This window comes from Diplotaxodon limnothrissa, linkage group LG7, assembly GCF_057381915.1.
Source record: "Diplotaxodon limnothrissa isolate DT_005_m linkage group LG7, D_limnothrissa_male_GT1.1, whole genome shotgun sequence".
Taxonomy (NCBI): Eukaryota; Metazoa; Chordata; class Actinopteri; order Cichliformes; family Cichlidae; genus Diplotaxodon; species Diplotaxodon limnothrissa.
The window spans coordinates 65,648,620-65,676,305 of record NC_140602.1 but is presented as its reverse complement, the minus strand read 5'-3'; the positions used below and the strand labels follow the sequence as shown (position 1 = coordinate 65,676,305).

At 40.7% G+C, this 27,686-nt stretch overlaps 1 protein-coding gene across 2 annotated transcripts; it reads left to right on the top strand.

The window, feature by feature from the left end:
* The first annotated feature begins 251 nt into the window (after window positions 1-251).
* Window positions 252-27,686, top strand: far1 (fatty acyl CoA reductase 1). Of its 2 annotated transcripts, none has more exons than XM_085360138.1 (13): window positions 252-342; window positions 11,661-11,762; window positions 12,920-13,036; window positions 13,683-13,858; window positions 15,559-15,738; window positions 17,414-17,591; window positions 17,933-17,977; window positions 18,275-18,402; window positions 18,493-18,560; window positions 21,075-21,246; window positions 23,524-23,653; window positions 24,869-24,996; window positions 25,754-27,686. In XM_085360138.1, the coding sequence occupies exons 2-13, from the start codon at window positions 11,691-11,693 to the stop codon at window positions 25,911-25,913; spliced, it is 1,554 nt and encodes a 517-aa protein (XP_085216264.1). In that variant the 5' UTR covers window positions 252-342; window positions 11,661-11,690; the 3' UTR covers window positions 25,914-27,686. The 2 variants fall into 2 exon arrangements, with proteins under 2 accessions (XP_085216264.1, XP_085216263.1); XM_085360137.1 differs by lacking the exon at window positions 21,075-21,246 and adding an exon at window positions 20,390-20,561.

The following is a 27,686-nucleotide window of genomic DNA, read 5'->3' as shown; positions in this document are numbered from 1 at the left end:
TTAAGGCTTAGAAAGCCTTGCAGGTTTTGCCTCAGGTAATAATGACCTCTGTCTCATAATTAAACGATAGTAAGTCATAATTAGGAGAAAAGTCTCAGTCGAAAGTCTTTTCGTGTCTCCGTAGGCCGAGTAGTTGAAACAGGTAGGAGTGAGACCTCATCTTCTTCCTATCTGTGCGCGAGACCGCTGTCCCTGACGTCACGGGGTTCATTTATTCCGCTGGCTTCCTGCTGGGGCTCCACTCAGTCTTTCGTAGCGGTACTCGCTACTTTTCGCTTCCCGCCTCACTTCAACACTCTCTCCTAAGTTTTCACGCCGGGAGGAAAAGCGCCGACATTTCTGGTACGTACACGCTTCAAATCGCCTTGTGGAGACACGCGCGCGCCCCTGTGTGCGTCTCTGTCCGTGTATGCTCGTGCTCCTGTAACTGTAAGCGGGGTTTCAGAGCTTCAAGTGCCCGTGCGACAGGCTGTCAACGTGTAGGCAGAGATGCGACACAGAGAAGGGAGGGGTGGCTCGAGGCTTCTGTAGCGCAACTCCAACAAATTACGCAGATATGAGGACCAGCTGCGACTCTGCTGGCATTTCTCGCACATCGCGCACAAACGTGGCAGCCAGCCACCGCGAAACTCGTGCAGCATTTCTTGTGGGGTGGCCACTCTTCCTCGTTTTTACTACTTAAACGAGGAAGGGGGAACTACTTCAGCAGCACAGGAGACTCTTAATTTGTGGCGAGGCTCTAGCTGAGGCGCACACCTTCTAATTTCCTCGCAGATTCTGCTACTAATCACATTAAAGGCAGTCACAGCCAAACATTAGTCTGCGTGGTCGGTTTAATCGTCGCCTACTGTGCAAATGGAGAGTGAGTGGTGACCGTGATAATGATTTGAGGCAGCTGTGTGTAATGAGAATCACGGGCTCCACTGCTCACTCTACCTAATGGAGTCTGCCTTTTTTTATTCCCCCTCCTCTTTCACGCTTTTTCTAATTACACACACTGGCTTAGGTAAAATCTCAAAGAATTACTTCATCACGATGATTATGGTGACATGCTGACTGAAAGAAAATGGAATTGTTGCAATCATCAGAGGGTTTATTGAATTTTTTCCCCTCAGAGATATTTCTGAGGTCTCCTACAAATATAAACTTTCAGAAGAGGTTTGTCTCTCAATGATTAACACACACATGTGTAAAATGTTTATTAAGTGCTCTAGGATTTGGCTCTGTTCCCACTTGGTTGGCATACTTAGTTTGAAACTAAGTTAACCTGCAATGCTAGTACATAGATGGCTGTGCTTTGTCAACAATTACAGGCAGGAAGTTGATTTTGACTGGAATAAGCACGTTGTTGGCATTTGCACCTGCAGGACTTTAAGTCAACGCATGCTTGTTGGCCTCCCCAGAGAGCGAGCAAGTGATTCATGATTCCCCCCCCCCCGGTAGTTGCACTACCTCTATGAACACATTCTTAAAAAACCTGCCTAGCAGCAACAAAATGGCAAGGCAAACCTCTTTATCGCAACATCTGTGTTCAGTATAAATCACTGAAAGTTGCAATTAAGCACATTTAGTAGAATCTTCATTTAAAAACGGGACCAGGATGGTGTCAGTTGGAGATATTGATGCTACTACACAATCAAAAAGTCAGATGGAAAAAACAAAATGGGTTTCTATCAGTTAAGCTTCATTCAGCATCTCTGCAGTCTCACCCTCTTGCAAGATAACTTGTGCAACATCATAAAATCAAGTATGTTTGTTAGCAAACAAACTTCTGCTAAATCTTTACTTGCCTTTGTTTTACTTCTCTTTTTCAAAAGGGGAAGCCAGCTATCCTCTTTCTTTTTTTTTTTTTTTTCTTTTTTTTTTTGTTTGTTTGTTTGTTTGTTTGTTTGTGGTTGCTCATTTGTTGGCTAGCTAAGGAAAAATGCACTGCCAAGGAGCACCAGAAATGTTGTCCATGTAATAAAACGATGTTAACCCCAGTTGTCCATCTTCAAGTGTAAAAACATGCAGTCAGAAATGCAAACACATAAACCAGTTAACTAATCGGAAGACTGGACGTTAAACTGGTGCTTTCAAGATGTTGTAAAGGGCTTTAAAAAATGTACGCACAGGATTAAAGTTGTCGTCACACTGGCCTGAGATATTGTTTTTATTTCAGTTGTCTTCTGCAAACACCAGGCTATGAATTGCATGTGTCCAGGTTTCGCTTAAGCCTGGAGACTCCGGGGAATGGGGGGGGGGTCCTCACCGAGGATGTTTTGCACATGAGATGTGTGTTTGTTTTGTTACTTTTTGCATCAGTTTATGATTCTGTCTTTAGTGTGGGGAAGTATCCTACTTAAATCTTAAGTCTTCACTCATTACTACTTTCAAGAAGAGGGAGCATCAGCTTTCAGGCCATTCAGAAACCCTCTGTTTTTAAGATTAGCTTTTTAACTTTCCTTTTTTGATAAAGATCATAGGGCTGGATCAGATGACCGTCCCTTAGATAAGTTGCAGAAGGCTTAGGCCTCTGGGGGCTTCCCATGATGCACTTTCTTTTCTTTAATTTGCATCTTTTTGCTCACAGTGTTTATACACCACACTGCATTTAATCATTAGTTATTATTCTCTGGCTCTCTTCTACAGTGTGACTTTTGTTCTGTCTTCCTCCCCTCACCACTAACCAGTCACAATAGATGCCCCACCCCACCCCCTGAGCCTGGTTCTGCTGGAGGTTTTTTCCTGTTAAAGGGGAATTCTTCCTTCCCCCTGTTGCCAAGTGCGTGCTCATAGGTGATCCTGTGATGGTTGGGGTTTTCTCTGTATTATTGTTGGAACTACCTTACAATATAAAGTGCCTTGAGGCAACTCTTGCTGTTATTTGGTGTTATATAAATGAATTCAATTGAATTAATTTAAATGTATTACTCTAAATTTTATTTAGCACATTCAAAAATGAGAGCTAACTGAAAGTACTTTCCGTTTGAAACAAATGTATTAACGTTTAAGCGTGTGAAACAAAATTGAACCGCAAAATCTACATAAAATGTGGTAAATAGAACAGTTACAGGGAAATCAAGTGCAACTGAAATGGAAAAAGAGAATCTCTAATCAGAATTAAATGAATAAATTACAAAGAAAATGTTAACATTACAAAAGGAGAACAAATATATGAAAAATTCCACAAATGGAGAATAAGAGAGAAAAGACACACAAAGGACTCTTTGGGTGATTACCTCAGTGACCTTTAGTCATAATACAAAGTTAACAGACTTGTAATATAAGTGCTATATAGTCTGATGCACAGAGAGCGTTGAAAACACAATTTTTAACTTTACCAGTGCAGCTGAGCTTAAACGGGAGTGAAGTGTTGTCTTCTCTTTGTACCAGTTAAGTTTTGTAGTTGCCACAGACTTGCATTACAGCATCCTAAAGCAAAACTCAATAACTTAAGCCCAGTGTAATGTAGGTAGATCTGTCCTCGTCTGGATATTTGATTGCATCACATCAACATAAGACAGAAAGCACACAATATACAAATACTTTGACTATCATTGCATCGCATGGATAATTTTAACCAGAACCAATTGGACAAATTACGTGTTTCATTTGTTAAGAAATTTGATGGCCTGAGGATTAAGCCTCCCATCAATCACAATATTATTTGCCTTGCTGCTTTATAAATGCTTTTTAAGCTTGGTAATCCAATTCCCAACAACCTACCAGCTATTGTTACCATCTTTTTAATTGCCTTTTTCTGTGCCTCAGAGGCTGTTACAAACCCAAAGATAATACAGTCAACACACTTTCAATAAAAGCATGATCAAACGTGTGAAACATGTATTAAACTATAGCGTTTGTTGGCTACCCATCGCAACGCTAAAGGATTTTCTCATTAAATTTAAAGCAAGGATCTTTAAGGATTCAAGCATGAATAAAGTGAATTACCATTTCATATCATGACATTTTTATTATTATCATCTCTAATATCTTTGAGTTTGGTTAGATTAGTGTTGTGAATATATACATTTTAGTGTCTGTAACGCTTTATCATTTAATTCAAAGATCTATCGCTCTCCCACTTGTTTGGTATTAGGTGGGGTTTCACATCAGTCAGGTGTGGATTGTTCCTCTGAGAGCATTTGTCAAAAGCTTAGACTTCCTCTGTCTGTAAACAATTAAACCTCAGCCACAGGTGCCCAGTTGGGGCATTATAATGCATTTGATCAATTATTTAGAGTGAAGCATCAGGGATCAACTTGCTGTCTGCCTGCCTGCCTGTAGGCTTCAGTAGCTCTTTCACAAACATTTGATCAAACGCCTTAGCAGGCCCTGCAAGGCTACATCCAGGGACAGAGCTTTCTGTTCATTCACATGAAGACACACGATTTGAGGGAGTATTTCAGTGTAGGCTGATGAGTTTTCAAGGGCAGCTGTATGTGGGATGCTAGATATGTTCGGGGAGAGAAAGCTTTTACAGTCTTTTGTTCCAGGGTCTTTTTTTTTTTTTTTTTTTCCTGTGATGTGCACACTTTCTCTGCAGCTTTAAAGGGGTTAATGCATGCATGATCCTTTTTTGTTTGTTTGTTTTTTGGTCAGGCTAAGAGACATGCCTCCCCTCTCTCCCCTGCACTCCCGTTTTTCTTCACAATCACATCTTGTTTGTTTTTCTCAATTATCTCATCTCTATAATCATAGACCAGGCACCACAAGGAAACATGAGCATTACTAGATTCCTGCCTGTGAAGCAGCTTCACAGCAATTCTTGCTATTAGCCAAAAAAGTTTGTCCTCCTCCAACCCTGGATATATTGGCCAAAAGAGGCATGCAGTGCTTCCAGGTAGGCTCTGGTGGGGTTTTTATCCTTATAAATACCATTTATAAGTGGGCACATGCTGGTATTTGTCTATATTTTGGTCTATCATTCTATACTGCCACTTTGATAATGTTTTTTCAATAGAGCTGGGTGAACTAAAAAAGAAATAAAATTAAAAAAAAAAAATGACAGTTTTAGTATAGTGGATGGGGATTTGCGTCTTTATTTTTGAGAAACCAACAGGTTGGATGCCAAAAAGTGACTGTAAAATTACACCTCAATTACTCCTCAACCACTTGGGGAGTGGTTGCTGGAGGTTGGTGTCTAATGCTAGGTGGAATCGCTCACAAAGAGCACCATAAACCTTGTGATTGTTGATTCTGACTCTTCTGAAAACACTTACAAAAGTGCAAAGCAAAACAGAATATGAGACAACCACTGGCAGGTGGTCACTGAGCAGTGCCTAGGCCCGTGTGGTTTGCCCTTTACTTGCAGTGGACGGTGGCAGGCATGCCCCCAAGCAGACAGGACCTATTAGTAGCAGCAAGGACTTAAGCCACTTACAAGAATCATTGTTTTATATTTATGTGGCATATAGAACATGTTCTATGTAGTTTTATTTGTATAGCACCAAAACAACAGTCACCTGACTTTGTAATATGAAACTCTTCAAAGTGTTGGCGTCACCAGCATTGGTGAGAGAACTCCACACAACAATGACCTGTTTTACCGGCTGTCAGGTTATGTTTCACGAGGAAGTGAAGCTACACTCCACCACACTCAACAATCGACTTCTTTGCCAACTGCTGCTTTGAGTGGTTAGTCTGTGCTGGTTGACTTTAGAGTTTGAAGGTGCTTTGAAGGTCAGAATTCGACATAAAAATTTTTTAATCCCCCCCCCCCTCCTACAAACTGTCGGCTACCATGCAAAATGTATACAAAAACTGGCTGCTGGATATACTGCTAAATTCAAATGATAATTTAGGCATGTAGTGAATCAGTGAGTGCAGTAACTAGCTGCAGATTGCACTACATGAGTGATCGATTCAATGATCAGCATGGTCATTTGTGTTCATCTTTCAGGAGGTGCTTTGCATTGACCATTTACAGTTAAATGTGGAATAGCCCACATTTACTGGTTTGTAAAATCACTTGGTTTTACTCAGGCACTTAAACACTCTTTAGTTTTTATGTTGCAGATCCTTCAAGGGCCCTAAACACAAAGCAAGAAAAACTAGAAGGATGGTTATTCGCACACAGACACAAACAAGGGGCAAATCTACAGCTACAGCAGAATTAATAAATGCTTGCAGAAGGCACCTGGGGGTTTAATACAGCTGGCTTGTTGTTCTAGTCTTGGTTATTAAAGCACCATAACACAGCAGCGTGATGTGAATAATTGTCTTGCATGTTTGCGGTTTAAATGCCAGGATGAGTAGGCTGACACACCTCCTGACTTTCTAAACTCTGTGGCCTGTATAACCTTTGCATGATTGAATACTGATCCTGTTGGCTCCTGTTCTTTAGCTGGTACTTTGTTTTTCTGGCCACTGGTTTGACCCATCTTAGTGTTATGTAATACATTTTCCACACACTTTAATTCATATGATAATCCAGTTTAAGCATATGTACGTCCTCCTTAGTTTAGCTGTGACACTGCTGTTTTCGAAGTTGCTCTGCAGTGTGAGTTTGAAGAGTTTGTTCTGCTGGACACCTGCAGTTATGTTGTCCCCATTACCTCTGCTCTTTTGATCCAAAATAATCCTCTCACAGATATGTGTGTTCTTAACTTGATGCAGATACTTGATACTTTGACCCTCTCCAAAACAGAAAAAAGAAATCTGGCGTAGGAAGCCAGCAGTTGGCTGTTCTGTGACCATTTTAAATAACTTGACATTCTGGTGCTCGTTTTCTTCAAAAGGCAGACTTAGCTTTGTGGGGTAAGCCAACTACTGTCAGCAACAAGTGAAAGATGACAACAGTAGCTGGCCGGTCAAATAGCTTCACATTTGTGTCATCCACTTTTACTGCCAGTGGGTTTAGGTGTGTCACGGACATCGTGCACACGCTCCAGCCTCTCGAGCCCAACTTCCTCCCCAAATGACCTCATGCATTGACAGCTTTTGTGGGTGTTTTTTGTTTTGGTTTTCTTCCTTGAAACATGTTTAAGCTAATTTTTTTTTCTTAATATTAATGTGTAAACTGAAGTTTGTGCAAATTGTTAAACTGCTCAGCAAGAGCACAGCCCACTTGCATATTTGGAACCTTGTGGATCAGCTCAGAAAGAAGACGGATCCTAAAAGTAGATAAATGACAGAAATGCACACAAAGCGACGGTGCCTCTTCTGCTTGTGTTTTCCGTATCGTAAGATTCATCGTGGGAATGATCGGATAACCTTATCAATAAAATCTTACGTAGAGTTTGAGACGGTGGGAGAATAATAGTCTAGAGTGCAGACTAAAGGTTTAATAAACTACACCTGATGTTTGGGTTTGCTGAATAGAAGATAAGAGACAAGCGGCTTCAATTTTCCATATTGAAACCGAAAATTTAATTTAACCTTGGTTCTGAAAGTTCATGGAGTTCACGCAGTCCTGATAGGCTGATTGTAACATCAGCTGATGGCTCAACTGAGACCCTTTTGTGTATCCCGTTGGCAAATTTCCCCAGCTTCTCCATTTCATGCTATTTCTGACTTAATGTGCTCCCGCTTGCCTTACCCTGACAGTTGGTCACTACAATAGATAATCAAGCTCGGTTCATGTCAAATAGTGTTGTCATTTACTCCCATTAGTGGGCCTTTCAATGTGGCATTTTTAATATTCTGTACAGTTTTCCTTACTAATAACGTATTAGTAAGGAATAAATTTCTTATTCTTGCATGTTTAAATCCTAGTTTGGTTTTTTTTGTATTTTACTGTTATTAAAACGTATTTTCCCTGTTATTGCTTCAAGCTGCTGAATTTCATGGACGTTACATGGTGTGAATGCCCCTTTCAGCTTTCCACTTATCACTTGGGGTCAGAGCAATACCATGCTATAGAAATGATTGCAGATGCAGTAACAATACTTTTGACCAAATTGGTCCTGACAGAACTAGTTTTTGAACCATGCTTCCTGTCAGCGTTTAGTCTAAGCTAGTCTTTCTCTCCCCTTTCAGTTGAGTTTGGAGGCCAGTCACATTATGGGCATTGTGTGATGTTTTTAATAAGGTCAGTCTCAGGCCCATTATAACCCACAAGCTATATCAGACTAAAATATCTGTTTTTATAATATAGATATTTATAATAAAGATCTTTTATAATCTCTTTCTGGTGTGAGTGCTGTTTTGCGCTCACACAGTGAAACTTGGTCCTAGTTGCAGCAGGGATCAGACAGATGTACAGCTGGAGCTTGGCACTTGGCACAAGATGTGATGCAGCAAACTGTGCATCTGCAGCACTGGCCAGGGATCCACAGAGCGTCTACAGCAGTGGGACCTGGGGAGTTGTTCCTCACATCAGTCCATATGAGCTCCAGAGCCCAGCAGCTGCAGTACCGTGTTAGCAAAAGTTATGCAATCAGTGTCCAGAGTTAATGTTTGTTTGATATTTTTAATCATCTGCTGTGTATGAGCTATTACTCTGCATCGCAGCAGAATTCACTGACAGTTTAAGTCTTCAGGCTGGTGGCAGTGGCTCTTTGCATTCAGTGAGCGTTGTGCCCACTAGGATTTTTCCACCAGCTGACAATGAAAATAAGGTGTCAATGTAGCCCTTGACTTGGTGTCTAGTTTTCAAGTAATAAATCAGTTTATGCTGCATGTCGTGATGTGCTGTTTTCTCAAGCAACCAGCCATCTGGTTTAGAAATGAGACTCCTGTAAAGCGATCTGTAATGTTTACCAGATGCTTGGAGTATAATTTAAACCTTTTATATAACAACTGAAAGGAAACTAAGATAGGAGAGTGTAGAGCTACAATTTCTCCTCGGGCAACACCGAGATAGAGGAGGATGTTGCCCACCCCCGTCCTAGTCTGACAGTGCAAACCTGAATAACCAGTTTAACTGTAACTACGTGTGTGGCGATTAGGGATGGGTACCAGTAGATTAGGGATGGGTAAACGGTAGTAACCAGACCGAAAAGCAGCGCACATTTCGGTGCTTTTTAAAAAAATTTTTCCCTTAGATGTCATACAATTTGGATTCCAGCCAATCATTTTACCTTTGCGAGCGTAGTAGGCGGGCCCAGGTACGTATGTTCTTTTAGAGCAGAGCTACAGATTAAAAATGCCCGAAGCAGTCAAAAGTCTGGCTGTACTTCACAGCAAAATATGCAAACTCAGCAGCAACAAGTGCTTTAAGGTGATACTGTGATACTGTGCAAAGGAGGTAACACCTCGAATCTGATTAAACATATGGCGACGTATAGCATTTTGTTAAAAGCCGAGAAATGCGCCGTATTTGATAGCTTGCTGCGAGACCTCACACCGAGCACATCTACTGCGGGTGTGGTGCCTGTTATCGGACCCGGAGTTAGCAACATCCCCCAAGAACCCGAAGAGTAGAGTCCTGGCCCCTAGCCCTGCCAGTGTAGCAGAAATGATGACGGATGATGATGGCAGCAGCCGTTCTTCTCTGGGCGAGTAGCTTAATGTTGTTCGTGTGTAATTTACGTTGAGTAGGCTAACCACGTTATTAAATTAATGCATGTAAGGTGAACTAGCAAACACCGTCGTAGTTACATGCGGCTGTCTTCTTGTTTGATGGCAGATACTCCCTTCATCCTGGCCAAAAAGGCTAAAATGACCAAAGAAAAAGTGGAAAACAGCTAAACATGAGAGGTTTTTGGACAAAGTTTGTTTTTTCCATTGATTAAGCACTGCTTCCAGCCAAGAGTGATACCATATATGCCCCATAGCTGCAGAAAAGTCTAACATCGTTATCTTTTTACTAAAAACAGCTGGACATGGTTTTTGGACCAATTTTGTGTTCTCCATTCTTTAAGCACCGGTTCGAGCACCGTTTAAGCACCAGCACCGTTTCAAAAGTACCAGTTTGGTACTGGTATCGGATAAAACCTAAACGATAGCCATCCCTAGTGGCGATAGCGCCAAAATGCAAACATGAATGACCACGGAATCGCCCTTTAGCACTGTCAATGTGAACAAAAGAGCTGGATAGCTAACATGGAATCTTAGTTTACCCCCTTTTTTTAAAACTTTATACACTTTAATCTACAGTGGTTAAACAACCTGAGATAATCTGAAACCTGCAGTTTATATTTGCAGCTATGTGTATTTTTGTAATTTTAGAAAGCCATTTAATGCAAAGAAATAACTCTGGATCTGGCGGAAACTGCTCAGAGGAAAGGATAAAAGATAAAGTCAGTACGAGCAGACCATGATAACGATTTGCATGGTTGTTGTTCCTGTAAGGATGGATGAATGGCTTAGAGTATACATAAGTCTAATAGAAAATTGTAATAGCTTTCCAAACATTAGTTTCTTATATTTTGTGTGTTTATTGGTTGAATGGACCTATCATCACTCTAAATATATCATTTTCCCAGTGGAAATTAGGGAAGCTTGCGGTGTTGACCTTCTGATCTCATTTAAAGCCAGCTACTGTGTGTTATCACACAGGCAGACCGATGCACACAACTAAAAATGCTTCATAATAAATAAAATCATATGAATTATATTCACAATAATGCAGTTTGTTCTGAAAGCCACTTTCAGACACGCTGCACGGTATAAAGTTCTAGCAGTACAACACCCTAATAGTAAAACTGGAGAAGGATTTGGATTTCTGTAACGGTGCCGTACAATAATCGGCTCCAGTCAGCCGACGGGAGAAAACCACCTGCGTTAATGATTATGTGAAATATCTATCCTAGTGGCCAGTTATCAGCTGGACGGTGTCATTCTTCATAAAAGCCAATAATGCGACTGATAAAGTTGACACACATCAAAGTGCTTTGTCTACTGCAGTGTTTGCAGACTTGGGTTTAGAGCTGCAATCGACAGCTGATTTGATTTTGTGTGCGTTTGTGTTTTATAAGCCAGGCCACAGAACACTTGTTTCATATTTGGATTATCATTTAATAATTTGGTGCATTTAAAAAATGAGTAAATACATAAAATAACATGCAGTTATCAATTCATTATTTTGTCAGAAACTCACTGTGAACCATTATGTTCTTGGGGAAATCCTTGTTAGTGGTATTACAGCACTATTCTAAAAATAAACAATACTGTTCCTATACTTCATGGAAATTATTCAGCTTGTTAAAGTTATATTTGCATATTTGGAGGTCTTTCAAGGACAGCAAAGTTGTGCGCTTTGGACTTTTGTTTTCCTAATATATAAAATTGTCCAGGTCCAACTACTTCCTTTTGATTTATAGTAAGAAAACCATTTAATTGGTCTCTACTTTAAAGAGTTGTATAATTGATGAAGCCACCATGTTCTTATTTTTAGCATTAAATAATCAAAACATACTAAAATAACTGGGAAACCCTCCCAGTCAAGCTGTGGATACAGACTGGTTCAGTTACAGCTGCCGTTCTCCAGCTAAACCTACTTCAAACCAGTTTAGAAAAGCACAGGCATGTTTAAAAACTTTACACATTGCTATGTTGGAGACTTTAAAATGAAGTTAGATTTTAAAGTGCAGAATCACTTTCATGTTTGCAGCATTTCCTGGTGTGGTGTGTTTTCAGAATGAAGCGGATGTTACAGGCTGATTTAAAATTTTGCACAAAACAGGTTTGGCAACCTTGAAGTTCCTCAAATGTGAGTCTGTGTAGGACTTCACTGTCCTTGTAACACAGCTTTATTTTATTTTACTCATCTTTTTCTTATCATGTCTATGCAGGTCGTGTGGTATTGAGAGACTGCAGACATCATGGTGAACATCCCAGAATACTATGCAGGAAAAAACGTGCTGATCTCCGGAGCGACCGGCTTCATGGGCAAGGTACAGTTGTGGTTTTCATCATCTAGCAGCCAGCAGGACTGAGCCCAGCAATATGAACTTTGGTAATCTTTAAAGTGGCTATCTGGAGAGTTTCCAGTCTGAAGCATGTTACACACACTTGACTTGAGTTGTATGTTAAAGTGAAGTGGCACACACGATGACTCTCCATCAGCTGGAACGTCTCTGCACAACTGCAGCCATCCAGTGAACTGCAGTGTTGCAGTTTTGTGATGATGCAAACACATCGAATTCTATTGTCAGCTACTATTTTGCAATATAGAGCTCAGCAGTGACCACTCATTTTAAAAGGCTCTGGTTCCAGAAGTGAGTTTCTCATTAATTTCCTCCAGTGACGCATCGCAACTTTTATATAAAAGATTTAAGCGTCAAACCAAGCCGAGCAGCTGTGAGTCAAAAATATTTGATTTGGGTCCTCAAAATAAAGGGAACCGGAAGAAGGCAAAAGTGCAAGAATGTGTACAGAACTAATTTTTGGCAAGAGGAAAATGATTACTCAACCCATAATGCATTGCAAATCTCAAGTTCCAACTTCAAACATCTTTCAGCGTTTTCGAATGTGATCTTTTTATTATCACTGTGTTTTTATATGGTTAATAAAAATGTTGCACATTAGTAGTGTGTATATATATGTTTGGAATGATATACAGTGTTTGAGTTTTTTGGTTTGTTAGGGCTTATTGGATTCAATTTCTAAGCTGCTTTTGGTTTGTGACTGTATAGCAGTCATGGTGATGATAAGAGTCATGTCCTGAATTTCTTACTTCCACTTTACTTAAGCTGTTAGAGGAGAGTCAGAAGGCCTCTTAGTCAACCACCATGTAGTGGTTAACACATTCAACTTGCATGTGACAGACCCCAGTTTGAGATGGGGATGGGACACGAAGTCAGCCTCACTGTGTTCACAAGTTAGTGTACTCCTTGTGCCAGTACCAAGCGCACATAAGTGGGAGTTGTATAAGGAGGACTCTTGTGCAAAATCTTTGCCTAATAAAATATGCAACCTCTTTGAAACAAGAGAGAAGCTAAAAAAACTTTTTTGTTCTGTATCAGTTTGTCTTTTGTGAAGATTTAGCAGGACTGACCAGTTGTAACAATCTCAGTCCAAACTGAGTCATTTTGCTTGCTTGTTATTGAAGGTGCTGCTGGAGAAGCTGCTGAGGTCCTGTCCAGAAGTCAGATCAGTCTATGTGCTGGTCAGATCGAAAGCTGGTCAAAGCCCTAAAGCCCGCATCTCCGAAATCGTCAACAGCAAGGTGAGTAATGGGCAAAGAGAGGATGGTGTGATGTGATGAATGGTTTTGAGGCTCTTCTGTAGCTGGCAGATGGAACAAAAATGGCGCACAGAAATGTTATACTGCATATTTTTGCCACATTGACAACAAACACCCTCTGGATGGACTGCCTTTGCACTTTTGCAAAGTCCAGCAGTTTCTCATTTTGCTCTAGTTTGGTCTTTTTCTCCCCTCTTACTTCATCACTTCCACAGTTTGGAGACTGTAGTGGCTTGCGTGTGCCAAAATTTGTCCTCGGTCATCTTCAGAGTCTCAGTGGGGTTCAGATCAGGCTCTGGGATCGCAGTGTCATTATTTTAGTTTCAGCCAATTTTGCAGAGTGACAAGCAGCAACATGTTGGTGAAGCAGCTTCTGATAAAGATTGTGCAGAAACCCCCCACACCGTGATACTACCACATTCTTTGGGAACAGTTTTCCAGTTTGATGCCAAATGCAATGTTTAAAAACAAGGAAAAACAGGCTGGTCTGAGAAGTGACGACTCTTCATCCTAAATTGTGACTAGGTCAAAAAAAAGGGGTCTTCTACAGCATGACAGTCATCTGTATTTGGTTATGGTCTTCTGTAATTTCCATGTCGTACTGACTTTACTTTTTTCACTATTTTAGCTGTTTGAAAAATTGCAACAAGATCAGCCGGACTTTGCAGAGAAGATCATTGCAGTGAACTCTGACCTCACACAACCGGAGCTGAATCTGAGTAAAGCGGACCAGAGCATCCTTGCTGAAAACATTGACATCGTCTTCCACTGTGCTGCCACTGTCCGCTTTAGTGAGCCACTCAAGTGAGTTATTTTTTTCCTCTTTTTAACCCTTTAAAACTGGTCGGAGCGGGCACGCTCTGTTTTGCATAACTATTTTTAAATCCCGGTAGCACTGCAACCACGTAAGCTAGCGCAATAATTTTTTTTTGCATATGAAACCGGAGAAGTTGTACTTACATCTTGTGCCATCAGCTTGTCCTCGGTCACGGTTTCCTTCCACATAAAGCTTTGCAAAAACTGCATAAAAAGCGCTTGCAGGAACAAAAACATAATATTCCAGAAACACGCTTTGCCGATCCGATCAGCTGTTCATAACACTTCCTACGTTGGAATAGACGTCAGAGCGAACTTTCGCATGTCCGCTATTACCTGCCTGAAACCGGAAGTGACGTAATTTTCGCGGAAATGTAGTTTTTTACCATCAGGGCCTCATGAGCCTGTACTGGTGTTTTTAAAAGTTATGTTTGACTTTATGACTTTCTGTGTCATTTCTGGGATGCTTAGGACTCATATTGCACTGCTGGAAATAGTTTATTTTGATGCATATGCTGCTTTTTTGCATATTTGCATTATAATATTTATTTTCGTTTTTCCTGCAGTATATAAAAATTTGTGTATTTCAAAAATAAAACTGTGAAGACACTCAAAATAAATTTCCTGTGGTGGGAAACTATTTTTAACTTTTTTTGTAGTTACAATTTTGAGGGATAAACCTCTTAAATTTCTCTAACTAGAAATATATGTTAAAAAAAACAAACGATTTTCAATTTTTTTTGTAGTTTATTGCACTTTTTTGCAATTTATGTAATTGCTATGCACTTAATGCATCCATATTATTAAAATTTGGGCTATAATGGTTGTATTGATGTATAGCAACTTGAAATGCTCCCAAAAATGGCACTACAGCATGTAAAAATATAATATAAGCTCTGGCGGACTTGGTTCTATGGTAGGTCTTAAAGGGTTAAATTTCTATATTAGTTTTAAGCTGTATGGTCTTATGTTTGGGGCTCCTGATTGTAGCTTTGCTCATTTATATTCTGACCTTGCACCTTCCTTCGTTCTTTGCCTAAAACTTGCTGCTTTTAGCTTCTCCTAAAAGCTTAGTTTCTTCTTATTAAATTCTGTGAGCCTGGTAAAGGGCAGCACCTTAGTGTGTGCGATCTACTGCCTTTTTTAAAAATAGCTGTTATTTATTCAAATGAATGGTGATGGAGTCAGTGTTTGCTTGGTGCGGCACGAGAAAAAAACAGCAATGTTGACGGACTGCCCACTGTTGTTTTGAACCACACAGACTGATGACACCTGACCCGGCATGCAAAGGGCACGCCTGGAGCTGCTTTGAGATTTAACTCTTGCAGCCTTTTGGAGATGGTACATTATGCTTGGAGGAAATTATTTGTGCTAAATGGGTGGAATTGGATGTTGTTTATAATTAGTATTGTGGACATTTGTGTTCTTGTTCAAAGTTTTCGGGCAGTGTGCAAGCAGGAAATTGTGCACATCAGTGTAGTGTAGATTTTGAGTCAGACTAGGAGTCAGGTAAACATTTGATAAGGAACTTTTGTTTGTGGAAGCTTAAATGATACTTCTGTGTTTTGCGACGACAGATATGTGAACCTTATGTAATCAAAACGGAAGTAAGCATTTTTAGGTGGAGCTGCAATCACGTCTTGCTTTCCTGACATGTACTATCCTGTCTTTTACCCTCTTTCACTCAGGGATGCAGTGCAGCTGAATGTCCTGGCCACTCAGATGATGCTGGCCCTGGCTCACAGGATGAAGCACCTGGAGGTTTTTATTCACATCTCCACAGCCTATGCCAACTGTAACCGAGAGCTCATCGAGGAAGTTGTCTACTCTCCCTCCGTAGACTACCGAAAACTCATCGATACTCTGGAGTAAGCTGATCTGGAATGTGATCAAACAGCACTGACACCAAACGTCTGCTTCACGTGTGCAGATATGAGGACGTAGCAGTCATTGCTAAATGGCAGCATTAAGTTTAATAGTTTTTTGTTTTTTTTGTTTTTTCCAGACTTTGATGGATTTAAAAGCAAGTAGGAAGTGCATTTCAAGATTAATGCCAGTGAAATAAAGCGTAGCACTTCAGCTTAACTCTGGCTTTACAGTAAATGGCTCAAGATAGATTAGTAAAGTCTGTGGAGTAGAGATTAGTGCTATGATTCTGGGGGATTTTATGTACAGAGCTGTTCAGTGAACGTTTGAGTGCGTGTGCAAAGAGACAGCATGCAGCGTTTGTTGTGTACAGTACACACTGATCTTCTGGATGGGCAGAGTTGCTCGAGGTTGTTGTGTAGCGGTTGAATAGTGATGAGTGAAACGACCTAATGAGCTGGAATATAATTTTTCCTTTTGCCCAACTCTGGATTTTATATGGAAGGTGGAGCAGATGGGCATTGTTGGCACACGTAATTCGCTCTTCAGGTTTCTCTTTTTACCTTGTTCCAGTTATGTAATCATGACAACTGTGTTGTTCGTGTTTGCATTTCTTTGTTCTGAGCACATTTTTAGGAGTGTAATCACATGTGGTTTGCATGGAAGAGAGGGTTAAACTCTTTTCCCACCTGGTCTGTTGGAGACTTTTTTCCTTTTCTTTTTCTCTCACGCTTGAGAACAGTCCAAAAGAGCAAATCGTATTGCTTAGCAGACTTTCTGCAGACTGAATAAATTAATAAAACTGTGGGCACTGGTAATGAAATGAGGTATTTTGGTCCATTTAATGAACTTGTGCATCAAACAGCAGTTATTCTCTTTACACGCATTATCTATAGACTGTATATAAAAAATGGATATGTATACATGTCCATTTATTTATTATTTTTTTTTATTAAAAAAAGCAAAAATATGGAAGTTGCCATTTTGAGATGCCTACAACTTTCTGAATTCCACATTGTAGAGATTTTGGATGTTTTTGGTGTTGACGGCCGTCCCAAAATCCCTTCTTTGTTCATTGTAGTTTTAGAGTAATCTTTGATGAGTGAACGCTGTTGGTTTGGCTTTAATTTGAGCTTAATGTAGCTCATTACTACTTGTTTGCCCTTTCCCCTGGTGTGTTTGTTAGTGAAATGTTGTGTGTAATGAGAGCGTGGTGCAGCGTGGGAGAGACGATGACATTTTACACAAACGGGTTTAAGCAGTTGGTGAATTCTAAGTCTAAAGGAAAATAAAGTGAAAAGAAGGACATGAATATTGTTTTGGCTGTTATACTTTTGTCCTGTAATTACAGCTGGTTTGATTTTTTTGTGAGAGTAAGGCTCCCCTGGAGGTGTGGCTTCCTAACACTTGAAGAGAGTTTTTCTGAACAGCAGCAGTAGTGCTAGTGACAGATGTGACAACCTACAATACCTACGTATTGCAAAGTGTTGAGGGGAATGTGCCATTGCTTTTTGGATATTCTCTGGGTTTAAATATTGTTGGGGCAGTCACCCACACAGTGATTAGTACTGGAGAATGAGCAATATTTCTGTTTACTTCAGACTGGAAAGCCCTGCAGGTCATAAAATTAAATGAAGCAAATACAGGGCTAATCTCTCTCGGTCTCTCTCGGTCCAGCTGGATGGATGACGATCTGGTATCTACACTGACTCCCAAGCTAATTGGAGAACATCCCAACACTTACACCTTCACCAAATCTCTGGCCGAATATATGGTGCAGCAGGAGGCTGGAGACCTCAACGTAGGCATTGTCAGACCCTCCATAGTTGGAGCCAGCTGGAAAGAGCCCTTCCCAGTGAGTAATTCCAGATGCTGGTGTTACGCTGCGTTTTCATTATTACTGTAGAACCTTAAATTGGTAAAGAACAATGCATAATCGTGTCTTTTATATATTATTTGGATTTGTTCCCCCCCAAATTTGGTCTTCTTCACCTCTCCTTTTTGCCAAGCACAATTGTGGGAATTCTCCTAAAGTTTAAGCAGCAGTGTGATTTATTTATTTTTTTTATTAAGTCAGTTGAACATCTGCCTGAAAGTTATATTTCAGCTTTAATATTTTCATTGCTTTTGTTAAACTTTGTCATTCAGCTTTGGTGAGTAAGCGCATTGTTTCAACATTAATATTCTATCTTTCAGGGCTGGATTGATAACTTCAATGGACCCAGTGGGATTTTCATTGCAGTAAGTACACAGGAAAAATAACTGTAGGTGGGGTCTAGAAGCCTAAACTGTTTTATGATTGCTCGTATTTACAGCACAATCAGAGAGCTTTGAGTGGTATTGAAGTATTTAAGATTCTGGTGGTAATTTACTGTTATTCATGATGATTGGTTACATAAACAACTGTGCCGTATGTTTGCTTTGAAGAGCTAGTTGTGGTTTATTAATTGTTATAAAGTCTGTGGTGTGATTTGTGATTGTGGTGCGTTTTCCACAAATCGGTTGCATTAATACTTCCTCTACGCCACCCCCTCTTAGGCTGGTAAAGGGATCCTCCGAACAATGAGAGCATCTAATAATGCTGTGGCTGACCTGGTTCCTGTAGATGTGGTCATCAACACTACGCTGGCTGCAGGCTGGTACTCAGGATCACAGGTGCTTAACAGGTGAGAGACCCACACATTAACACAACTTTAGTCAATATTTGTTTTTTAATTCATCTTAGTTCCTCTGACATCTTTCCCTTTTTACGGCAGGCCTAAAAGCATACCCGTGTACAATTGTACAACTGGTGGGATTAACCCGTTTCGCTGGGGAGAAGTCGGTAAGACAATTTCTTGCCTAAACGCAGCCTATGAGGGGGAAGCCCCTGACAGTGGAAGCTTATGCGCTTTAACGTGGCGTCTAATGATATACCCTCACTGTAACTTGATTCCCGACCTGCCACACCCAAAGCAGAAGCTTTTGTTTACCTGTCCCTTATGGATATTGATTTAGGGCAGTAAAGTATCCCAAGCGCATCTTTCCCCAGTATAGAAGTTGCACATTTTGGAAAACTGTTCATAATCTCATCATGTCCTGTATTTGTGCTGAATTCTCTTAATGCTTTGCATTTAAATTTCATGGTTTAAACTGTAGCTCCTGCTCTAAGTGCAGTGTTTTAAGCTTTTAAATGTAAAACCGCTATGTCCTAAAACTTGAATTCTGGTGTGCTGGCAGTTAAATTACTGAGCCAGGTGCAGGGCTTGCATATATAAAATTAGGGTGGCAGCGACCGTGACAGAACGAGCTTGAGTCACTCCCCTTTGTTTAAAGTTGCACTGTGCATTAAAAAGGTGACAGATAACAGCATGACACAGTTTCAAATAGGAACTGAGAACGAAATGACTTTATCCAGATCATGTAGAGGCTCGCTTCAGGGTTTAAATGATATTACACAATTTCTCAGTTTGCAGATCTTGACAACTCCTGCTGCATACAGTGCTGTGCAAAAGTCTTGAGCCACCCCTCATTTAATTAGTTTGCTTCCAAGTTGCCAGATTTCTTTAGTATTATTATTGGTGGCCGTGAGTAACAGTTCTCCAGGCTTTCTAAAGGTCCTTTAAAGTTTTTTTTGTTAGCTGCTTTTTTCACTAATAAAAGAAGTGAGACAGGGACACTGCACAAAAACTAGAGCAAAAACCAGCGGCAACAGGTCTGATGGAGCGATTCATCCAAATGTGAAATTATTGTTCAAATCATTAGTATGTACAGAGCTGGTCAAAGGTTCACAGTGAGTGTCTACACCCATCTATAGAGCAGGGTGGAGGCTCTCTCATGGTTTGTGGCTACATTTCACCCAGTGTTGTTGGATATCTTGTCAAAATTGGAACTGTGAACACAAACGTGCCTCTGTAGACTGATCCACTATGCAGTACCATCTGCTTGGCAACAGTTTCATTTTTCAGCATGACGATGATCCTGAACACACAGTAAACCTGGATGGAAAAGTGTAGGATCATCTCGACAGAGAATGGAACAAAGGGCACCCAAAATTCAAAGAAGAGCTTTAAATGCCCTTAAAGAACCCTGGAGAACAGTTCCTGAGGACTAATTAAAGAAATTACAAATTTTTTCTCCACATGGAGCATGCATTCACATCCATTTTGATAGTTTGGACAGGTTGCTGAGTTCTCATATTGAGGTGAAGTGTGATTATTCTCACACTGAGCCATTCAACAGCGGTAACGAGTAGCTCAAATGTAGAGGAGGAGTCAACAGGACTGAACAGGCCAATCGCAGCAGTTGCAGGCTGATCGCCACACAGGTGGTGGAGGTGCACATTTGGTTGCATCAGTTGCTGTTATGACACACCTCATCCCCTGTAATGCTGCCATTTTTAGATGCCTGATGTTATTCACCTTACATTATTTGTTATTGTATTAGCACCCTTTTGTCTAGCTAGTTTCCTAACAGCTAAGGCAGTTGAAAACTAGGAAATCTAACTTTTTCTAGTTCCGGTACAAACCTTGTGGCTTTGTATATCTGCAGAACATATAGTATAGTTTTCCCACATGGCTCAACCTTCTAGCCAGTCATAAAGGCAAAACAATGTAACGGCAATCTTAAAGCTGCTCATTGATGACTTGTGTTGAACAACCTTCTGTTTCTTAGAGTACCATGTAATATCCACATTCAAGAGGAACCCCCTTGAGCAGGCCTTCCGTCGGCCCAATGTTAATCTCACATCCAATCACCTAATCAATCAGTACTGGATCGCCGTGAGCCACAAAGCTCCGGCCTTCCTCTATGATCTGTACCTCAGGCTGATTGGACGAGAACCCAGGTAACCTCGTCATTGCCGTTTCGGATGTGCCGTGCCGCTGCTGTTCTAACAGAACCCCCTACCCCAAACACACACACACTCGCATTTCCGCCGGCTTACACTGTCACCCTTCCTTTATCGAAGTAGCCTAACGTCATAGCTGCAGTGCTGCTGTGTTAAAGATGCTTGTGTGCAGTTTTGCAGGTGAAGAATGTATAACCCAGCTGTTCTCCTGAACATGCTGGATTCTGCACTCTTTGCGTCTTTCTAATGTTTGTATTTTCAGTTAGATTTCCAAAACCTCGGCACCAAGTTCACTTCAGTCCAGCTCATAAATGGACTGAAGTGGACTCAAACTGTCTTGTTTTGTTTCCAAAGACTAGATCCAGTGTTCTGTTGTGCTGCTAATTAGACGATTACAGTGGGCCTGCGTCTTTCCTTGTATCAAAAGGAGGAGAAAATGAACGTGCATTCCTTTTCTTCTCGTCCTCTGTGTCCTTCCTGTTCCGTCATATGTGATTCTCTCTCCTACAGAGTACTGTATAAACATGTCCTTCAAGACCAATCCCTTAGAGCAGGCTTTCAGAAGGCCCAATGTCAATCTACGCTCCAACCCCTTTACTAATCAGTACTGGACCACTGTCAGCCACACGCTGCCAGCCCTGCTCTATGATGGCTATCTCACGCTGATGGGCCGGAAGCCCCGGTAAGGTTGCAACTGCCCCTCAACCCTCTCCTGTCTGCCAGTCTGCCCCCTGCCTCTCCCAATTTCCCCACACTCCACTCCTCCCTGAATGTGTCTTTTTTTTTTTTTTTTTTCCTGGGAAGATGGAAACAAGGGCAGAAGGAACAATGTTTGCAGTGTCTTTTCTTGACGTCAGCTGTTAATGTAGGCAGTATCCGAGCATGTGTTTTCAATTCAAAGAAGATGCCACGTGCCTTTTTTTTTTTTTTTTTTTTTTTTTTTTTCTTTCTTTCGTGAACAAGCCATGCTGTGAACATGACATCCATTATCCGCCGGTCTTCACCCAATCATGGAAAATGCTGAGGCACCACGAGACTTCTTGACCAATCGAGAAAGTTGTGCTCAGTTGGACATCTTGTGTCTCACTGAAAACAACACTACTGCATGCAAACTGATTGGTAATTCATTCTTAGTCTAAATTCTAAAGCCACAAATATTTCAGACGGCAAAAGTGACACCTTTATAGTTTTAAAATCAGCAGTGCTGTTTCTGATTCTAAATAAATAAATAAATAATAAAAATAAATGAAAAATGAATTGGACAAAACTTGCTGTGCTTAACTGTCTGAAATACTCATGGATGGCTGAATGGGTAATTTGTATTGAACCTAACTGGCTTTGTCACCAGCTACAAGAAATGATTATCCCTGCTTCTGTATGCTGATCAACCATGCATGTTTGTCACATCTTTGAATCATTTGTGTTCACAGAAGGAATCTGAGTCATATCAATCTGCCTTCATTAGTGTAGCAGTTTAAAAGGACAGCATTACAGGCCTCGCGTTGCAGCCTGCCATTTCTGTTCATGACAAATTGAAATGTCTGAAGTAATTTGATCCAAAAGTGGTTAACATTTACAATTTACTGGATGACAAAAAAGGTGGCATTTGAAGACTCGGATCCCTTTTATCCTGCTAACAATATTGGCTGCTTCTTTGCACACTGATCACAACATCACCTTGAATCATTCCTACTAAAAATTTGATTATCTCCATCTGAACTAACACAAAAATTAAGTATCCTAACTGGATTCATCTGTGTTACCAGGAGGACAATATCACCTCCACTGTAAGTTTATTTTCTGAGGAACTTAAGCTGATTTAGTTCATTTTTGTGTTGAGCTTTTAATTATTTTGGGTAAAATATTGACCTAGACTGGGTCATGGGTTCATTTGAGTGAACTGTCTGTCCTCCTGGCCTATAAACAGATTAAATCCAGTTGATTTGTTTGCTGATTTGTGTGACTCACTTTGCCGCAGGGGAGAAATTGCCACCTTGACTTGCAGTGCTATGAAAAAGCTTGGAAAATACTCCTATCTTTCAGGCAAGCTATAACCTTACCAAAAACTGTGAAAAAAGTATGACCTCCAAATGTCCTAATCTGGGGTTTAATAAAATTAATTACACGATTGAATTTAAATTGTCTGGAAAAACTACAACATGCTTCCTTTGTTCTCTCCAGGAGTAAGAAAGTTTTAAAAAGTGCTGGCAAAAGAAAATGATGTGGAGTAGCTGACAAATCTGTTTTCCACAAAGCTTAAAACTTTTTCTTGGCACTTTTTAAGATTTTGACAGGATGGGAACAATAAAAACTCAAAGTTTAGATCAATAAATCAGCCACAGCATTAACTCCACCTACCTAATAGTTTCAGATTGCTTCATTTGAGTTTTCTAACCAATCTGGTCATGGGCAAACATCAGCTGAGATGTACCTTTGGTTTCTGGCACTAGTTTGAGAATGTGGTTTGTAACACTGAGTGTTCACTTCTTCTGTCATTTGCGTTAACGCTGTGGCTGATGGCTACCGTATGCAATCTCATAGCACTGTACAGCTCAAATGATCACTTTTTTAAATCAAGATCAGCTTAATCAAATGTGCAAATCAGTGAAGTCATGCCCATAGCGTAATCGGAGAGGTCAAATCGATCTGAGATATACAGGAATAACAAATTTGACTGCAAACGGTTAATTTATATACATACATATATACATTGCTCTCTCTGGTACCTGTCTTTTATAGCCTAATATTTCTCTAGACTGTCTAACCTCTGCCCCTGCTCCCAAACACTTTGGCATACTCTTCTCCTTTCCTTCTCATCCTGCCTCTTTATCCCACCACTTTTTATCTGTCCTGTCCTCTTCCTCATCTTCCTTCTGGTCCTACTCTGCAAACACTATTTATCCACAACACTGCTGTCTTTTCCTTACACTGCCCCTCCGCTACATGCCGTTTGCCATAGGATGATGAAGACGATCACTCGCCTCCACAAAGCCATGATGGTACTGGAGTATTTCACCAGTCACTCCTGGGTGTGGAACACTGACAACATGGCCATGCTGTTGGCCCAGATGAGCCCTGAGGATAAAAAGGTAGGGAGGGTCGCTATGAATAAACAATGTTTAATCATCGCTCCGCACACTGCTTCATTCACACTCCGTGCCTCAGTTACCCGTGCCTGCCCCGCCCACGCTGCAGTCGTTTACACGCTGTGGCAGAGTGGAGTGCCAGAGTGATAATGTCTAGTAGTCGGCTGGTAAGGCAGAGCGTGATTCATTCACTGCTGATGTCAGTTTGTTGTGAACGGGATCATTGTTCTGCGTTGCAACTGTCTGGAGGAATCTGGACTCAACATTACGACACTGACGTCTTGTGGAGTCTTTTCGAGAAAATAATCAGATGCTTTCAATCCGGGGCGTCAAATTCATGTTACACTGGCCACATACAGCATACTTTCATCTCAGAACTTTAGCTACACATTTAATCCCTGATGTCTTAGTAATTTAAGAAAGAAGGGCAAATTCAACAGTTTTTCTAATGTTGCTGTAGCAAAGAAGGAAATCTCCTGGGATGCCTCTTTGAGCTTAAAGTAATAAATAAATGTGCAAGTTCACAAGTTCTGGTAGCTCACTGCCCAGACTAATTATGAAAATTATTAAATGAATTCACTACTTTTTCTACGGCAGTTCTGTTGCAAAGAACAGAAATTTCTATAGTGGATGGGTTACTCCGTTATTTAGGTGTAGCATGAATGGCCATCCGAGATGTTTTTATGTAGGAGAAGCTGTAACGGTTATGAAAATACAGTTAACTTAAAAATACTGGGCTTGTTCCAAGCTGTCCAGTGGTTTGATTCTGGCCCCCGGGCCTTATGTTTGACACCTCTGCTTTACATTATATTAGCAAAGTTAAACTTTTAATTTCACAGAATTTATTTTTTATTTATTTATTTTTTTAGTGCATTTGTCTCGCCTAACGAGGATACAGGCTCCTTAGACGGAGGATTCAAGGGCTTGAATTTCCTTACTGAAGCAGAGACTCTGTTCCCACGTCCCCCAACAGTTGACCACACAGTGCCTCGCTTGTATTATTTCCTAGAAGGCACCACGGGGGGGAACTGCCACAGTAAGCTGGAACACTGTCAGATCCACAATGCAGCCTTCTTACCATGAAAGCGTCCCCTGTTGAGAGTTGATTTAAATGTTTGTTAATTCAGAATCGATAAAGGTTTGTCATGAGTACATCTCTCATAAACAAATGTTGCTGCTGAGGCATACTGAGGGTGTTTCTTGTTTCTCTTGCTGCAGATATTTAACTTTGACGTGCGTCAGCTGCACTGGGCAGAGTACATGGAAAATTACTGTATGGGCACCAAAAAATATGTCCTCAACGAAGAGCTGTCGGGGCTGCCTGCTGCACGCAAACACCTCAACAAGTAAGAAGTCTATGAAATTAAATCTGTCATCCTTTCCTCCAACACAGAGACACAGGAAGTAGTAGCATTCAAAGTGATGGGCTCTGGCAGGCTCTCTAAAGTTCACCACACAAAAGATGCTTTTCTGCATTGCCAGTTAAATGTGCTGTATGCAACTTTTCGTTAATGGGTTTGAAAACTTTTTATTGACAATATTTAAAAATTTTTTTTTAAATATTTTAAATATTTTTTTTAATATTTAATTTTTAAATATTTGCACAAAAGATGCAGAATTGTTGCTCACAAATCCAAATACTGTATTGGCTGATTAAAGTAAAAATGCAGGGTGGTTTGTTTTTTGTTTTTTTTGTTTTTTCCTCTTTGGGGAGGGGGTGTTTATGCAAGACCCACACTGGGGTAGATGGCCAACTAGTTATAACTTGGCTACACAATATTTGTCTAGTATTACTTTGGCACATCCAACTCACTCTTATTATACTGATACAAGAGTACACAGGGTATATGCACCAGTGTCCTAGTTCGTGTACAGTGTACAGGACTTTGGTACATGCTGCACTCGACCATTGCAGGACAGTGTGATGTATATGGTATTACTGTTTGGTTGGTCGCTTATACACAGTTTACAAGCATGTCTTAACGCCTGTGAGTCTTATTAATTAGGTTATTATTAGAGAGCATTCATTGGAAATGACACATTATCAATATGAAACAGTCTAAGGTGGTGTATCGCATGTCTCACAATCTGTTTTATTTCCAGGCTGAGGAACATTCGTTACACCTTCAACACCATCCTGGTGGTGTTTATTTGGCGCATATTCATTGCCCGATCCCAGATGGCCAGAAACATCTGGTACTTTGTGGTGAGCCTCTGCTTCAAATTCCTGTCCTACTTCCAAGCTTCTTCGACCATGAGATAGTGACCGAGGGACGTGGTGGCGGGTTGCGAGGCGGAGCGACAAAAGAAATTAAGAAAAGACTGGCTGTGGATGGTGAAAGGTGCTTGTGTTCAAAGTGCTTGGAAAAGAAAAAAAAAAACAATAAAAACATCAGTCTCTGGTCTCTTTTTCATTGACACCACCAAACCATTTAACAACTCAAATACAGATGGAACTACCTGACAAGCCTGGAGTTCACAGGGGTCTGTTGGCTATCTGGATCTCTGGCATTTCATAGAAACTCAGTGCATGGATTTATTGCACCATACAGCTCCGATTCATAGCACTTGGACTAGTTGGAACAAGCCTCGTTCTGTTTATTCCCAGCATGTCCGGTCCTCCTCCTCGGCGCCAGCTTTGCTCAAGAACAACCTTCTCTAAACCTGCTCATCTCGCATCTTTGTGCTCGCCTGGCTGTCTTCCTGCAAAACGAAGCTATGCATTGGATGATGCTGCTGCAAAAATCCCCAGCTGGTTTTGAATCAGTCCAGGCTTCAGTCGCGTCAGATGTTTTAAGTTGCAAGTGTAAGTTGTATATCTGTCATCTGAAAAGATAACTGGTTTTGCTGTTTTTCTTCCGGATTGTCTGTGGTTTGTGTCATTTTTATGCTATGGAACGTTTTTTTTTTTAAAAGCAGTCTGTAAGAATCAGGGTTGTTTTGTTTTGTGTTTTTGTTTTGTTTTTTTTGTTTTTTTTTCACCTGACAGCAGCGTTGGCTAGATGCTTAAACAGTTGGTTGATTTGACATTTTAAGAGGCTTATTCAGGGACCGGCTGACCTAGGGATCACTGTTTAACTCTGTCATGACCTAACACCAAGAGCGAAGCCATTTTAGCTAACACGTGACATTTGCAGCGATGGCTTGTGGAAACTGAAGTATAAACACGGGAGGGGCTTGCTTATGCTGATTTTTATGTCCCACAAAAAGAATGGCCTTTAGCCCCTCTCGCTGCTTGTGAGAAAGAAACTGTCAGCAATGATGCACCTCTGCATGTTCCTCCAGTGGACTACGGTGGCAGACTCCCTAATTACAGCAAAGCACAATGTAGATTGTACTGTAGTGGCTTTACCCAGTGCCTACAAACCAACGGTTCTTGCATCAGCAGATATCCAGCTTCTTCTTCAGTTTCCTTTTTTGTTTTAAATCACGTCTGAAAGTTATTAAGCTACACTTTTGCCAAAATGCATCTTGGCTAACATGCTCATACCTCTGTGAAACGGTGGGGGTGAGATGGTTATTTCTTTCTTCTCGAATGCTTTGAAATTAAACGCTCTTGTACCGGTACAAATCTTGAGTTCCACACTGTTCTTTTAGTACACTACTTTTCAGGTAGCACTAATTGTAGCTCGCCAACATTGTGAAGGGTTTAAGTCGTTTTTCTTTGCAAGTGCTTGTGTGTGCATGTGTTAGAGTAACTTCGCGGGACATACTGTATTCTATTGCTGCTGTTTATAACCTCTTGGACCATTCGTTGCCATGTTAAGTCTTAAATTGTTGGAACTGAGCTAATCTGCGCACTATGTTATGTTTGTCTTTTCCCCGAGCTTTAATGAAGCAGGGTGTGACTGCGTGCTGTTTGCTTGCATCTTAGGCCATAGAGATTTCAAGCGCCTACATGTTTGTCGTGCCAGAGTCACTGAGGAGTGTGATTTATTTATTTTTTCTCCCCTTCTCCCAAATCTCACAGCATGAGTCATTTTGCATAGATCGTATGAAAGTCCAAGACTCAAACCTGAATTGTGCCTGAACTTTT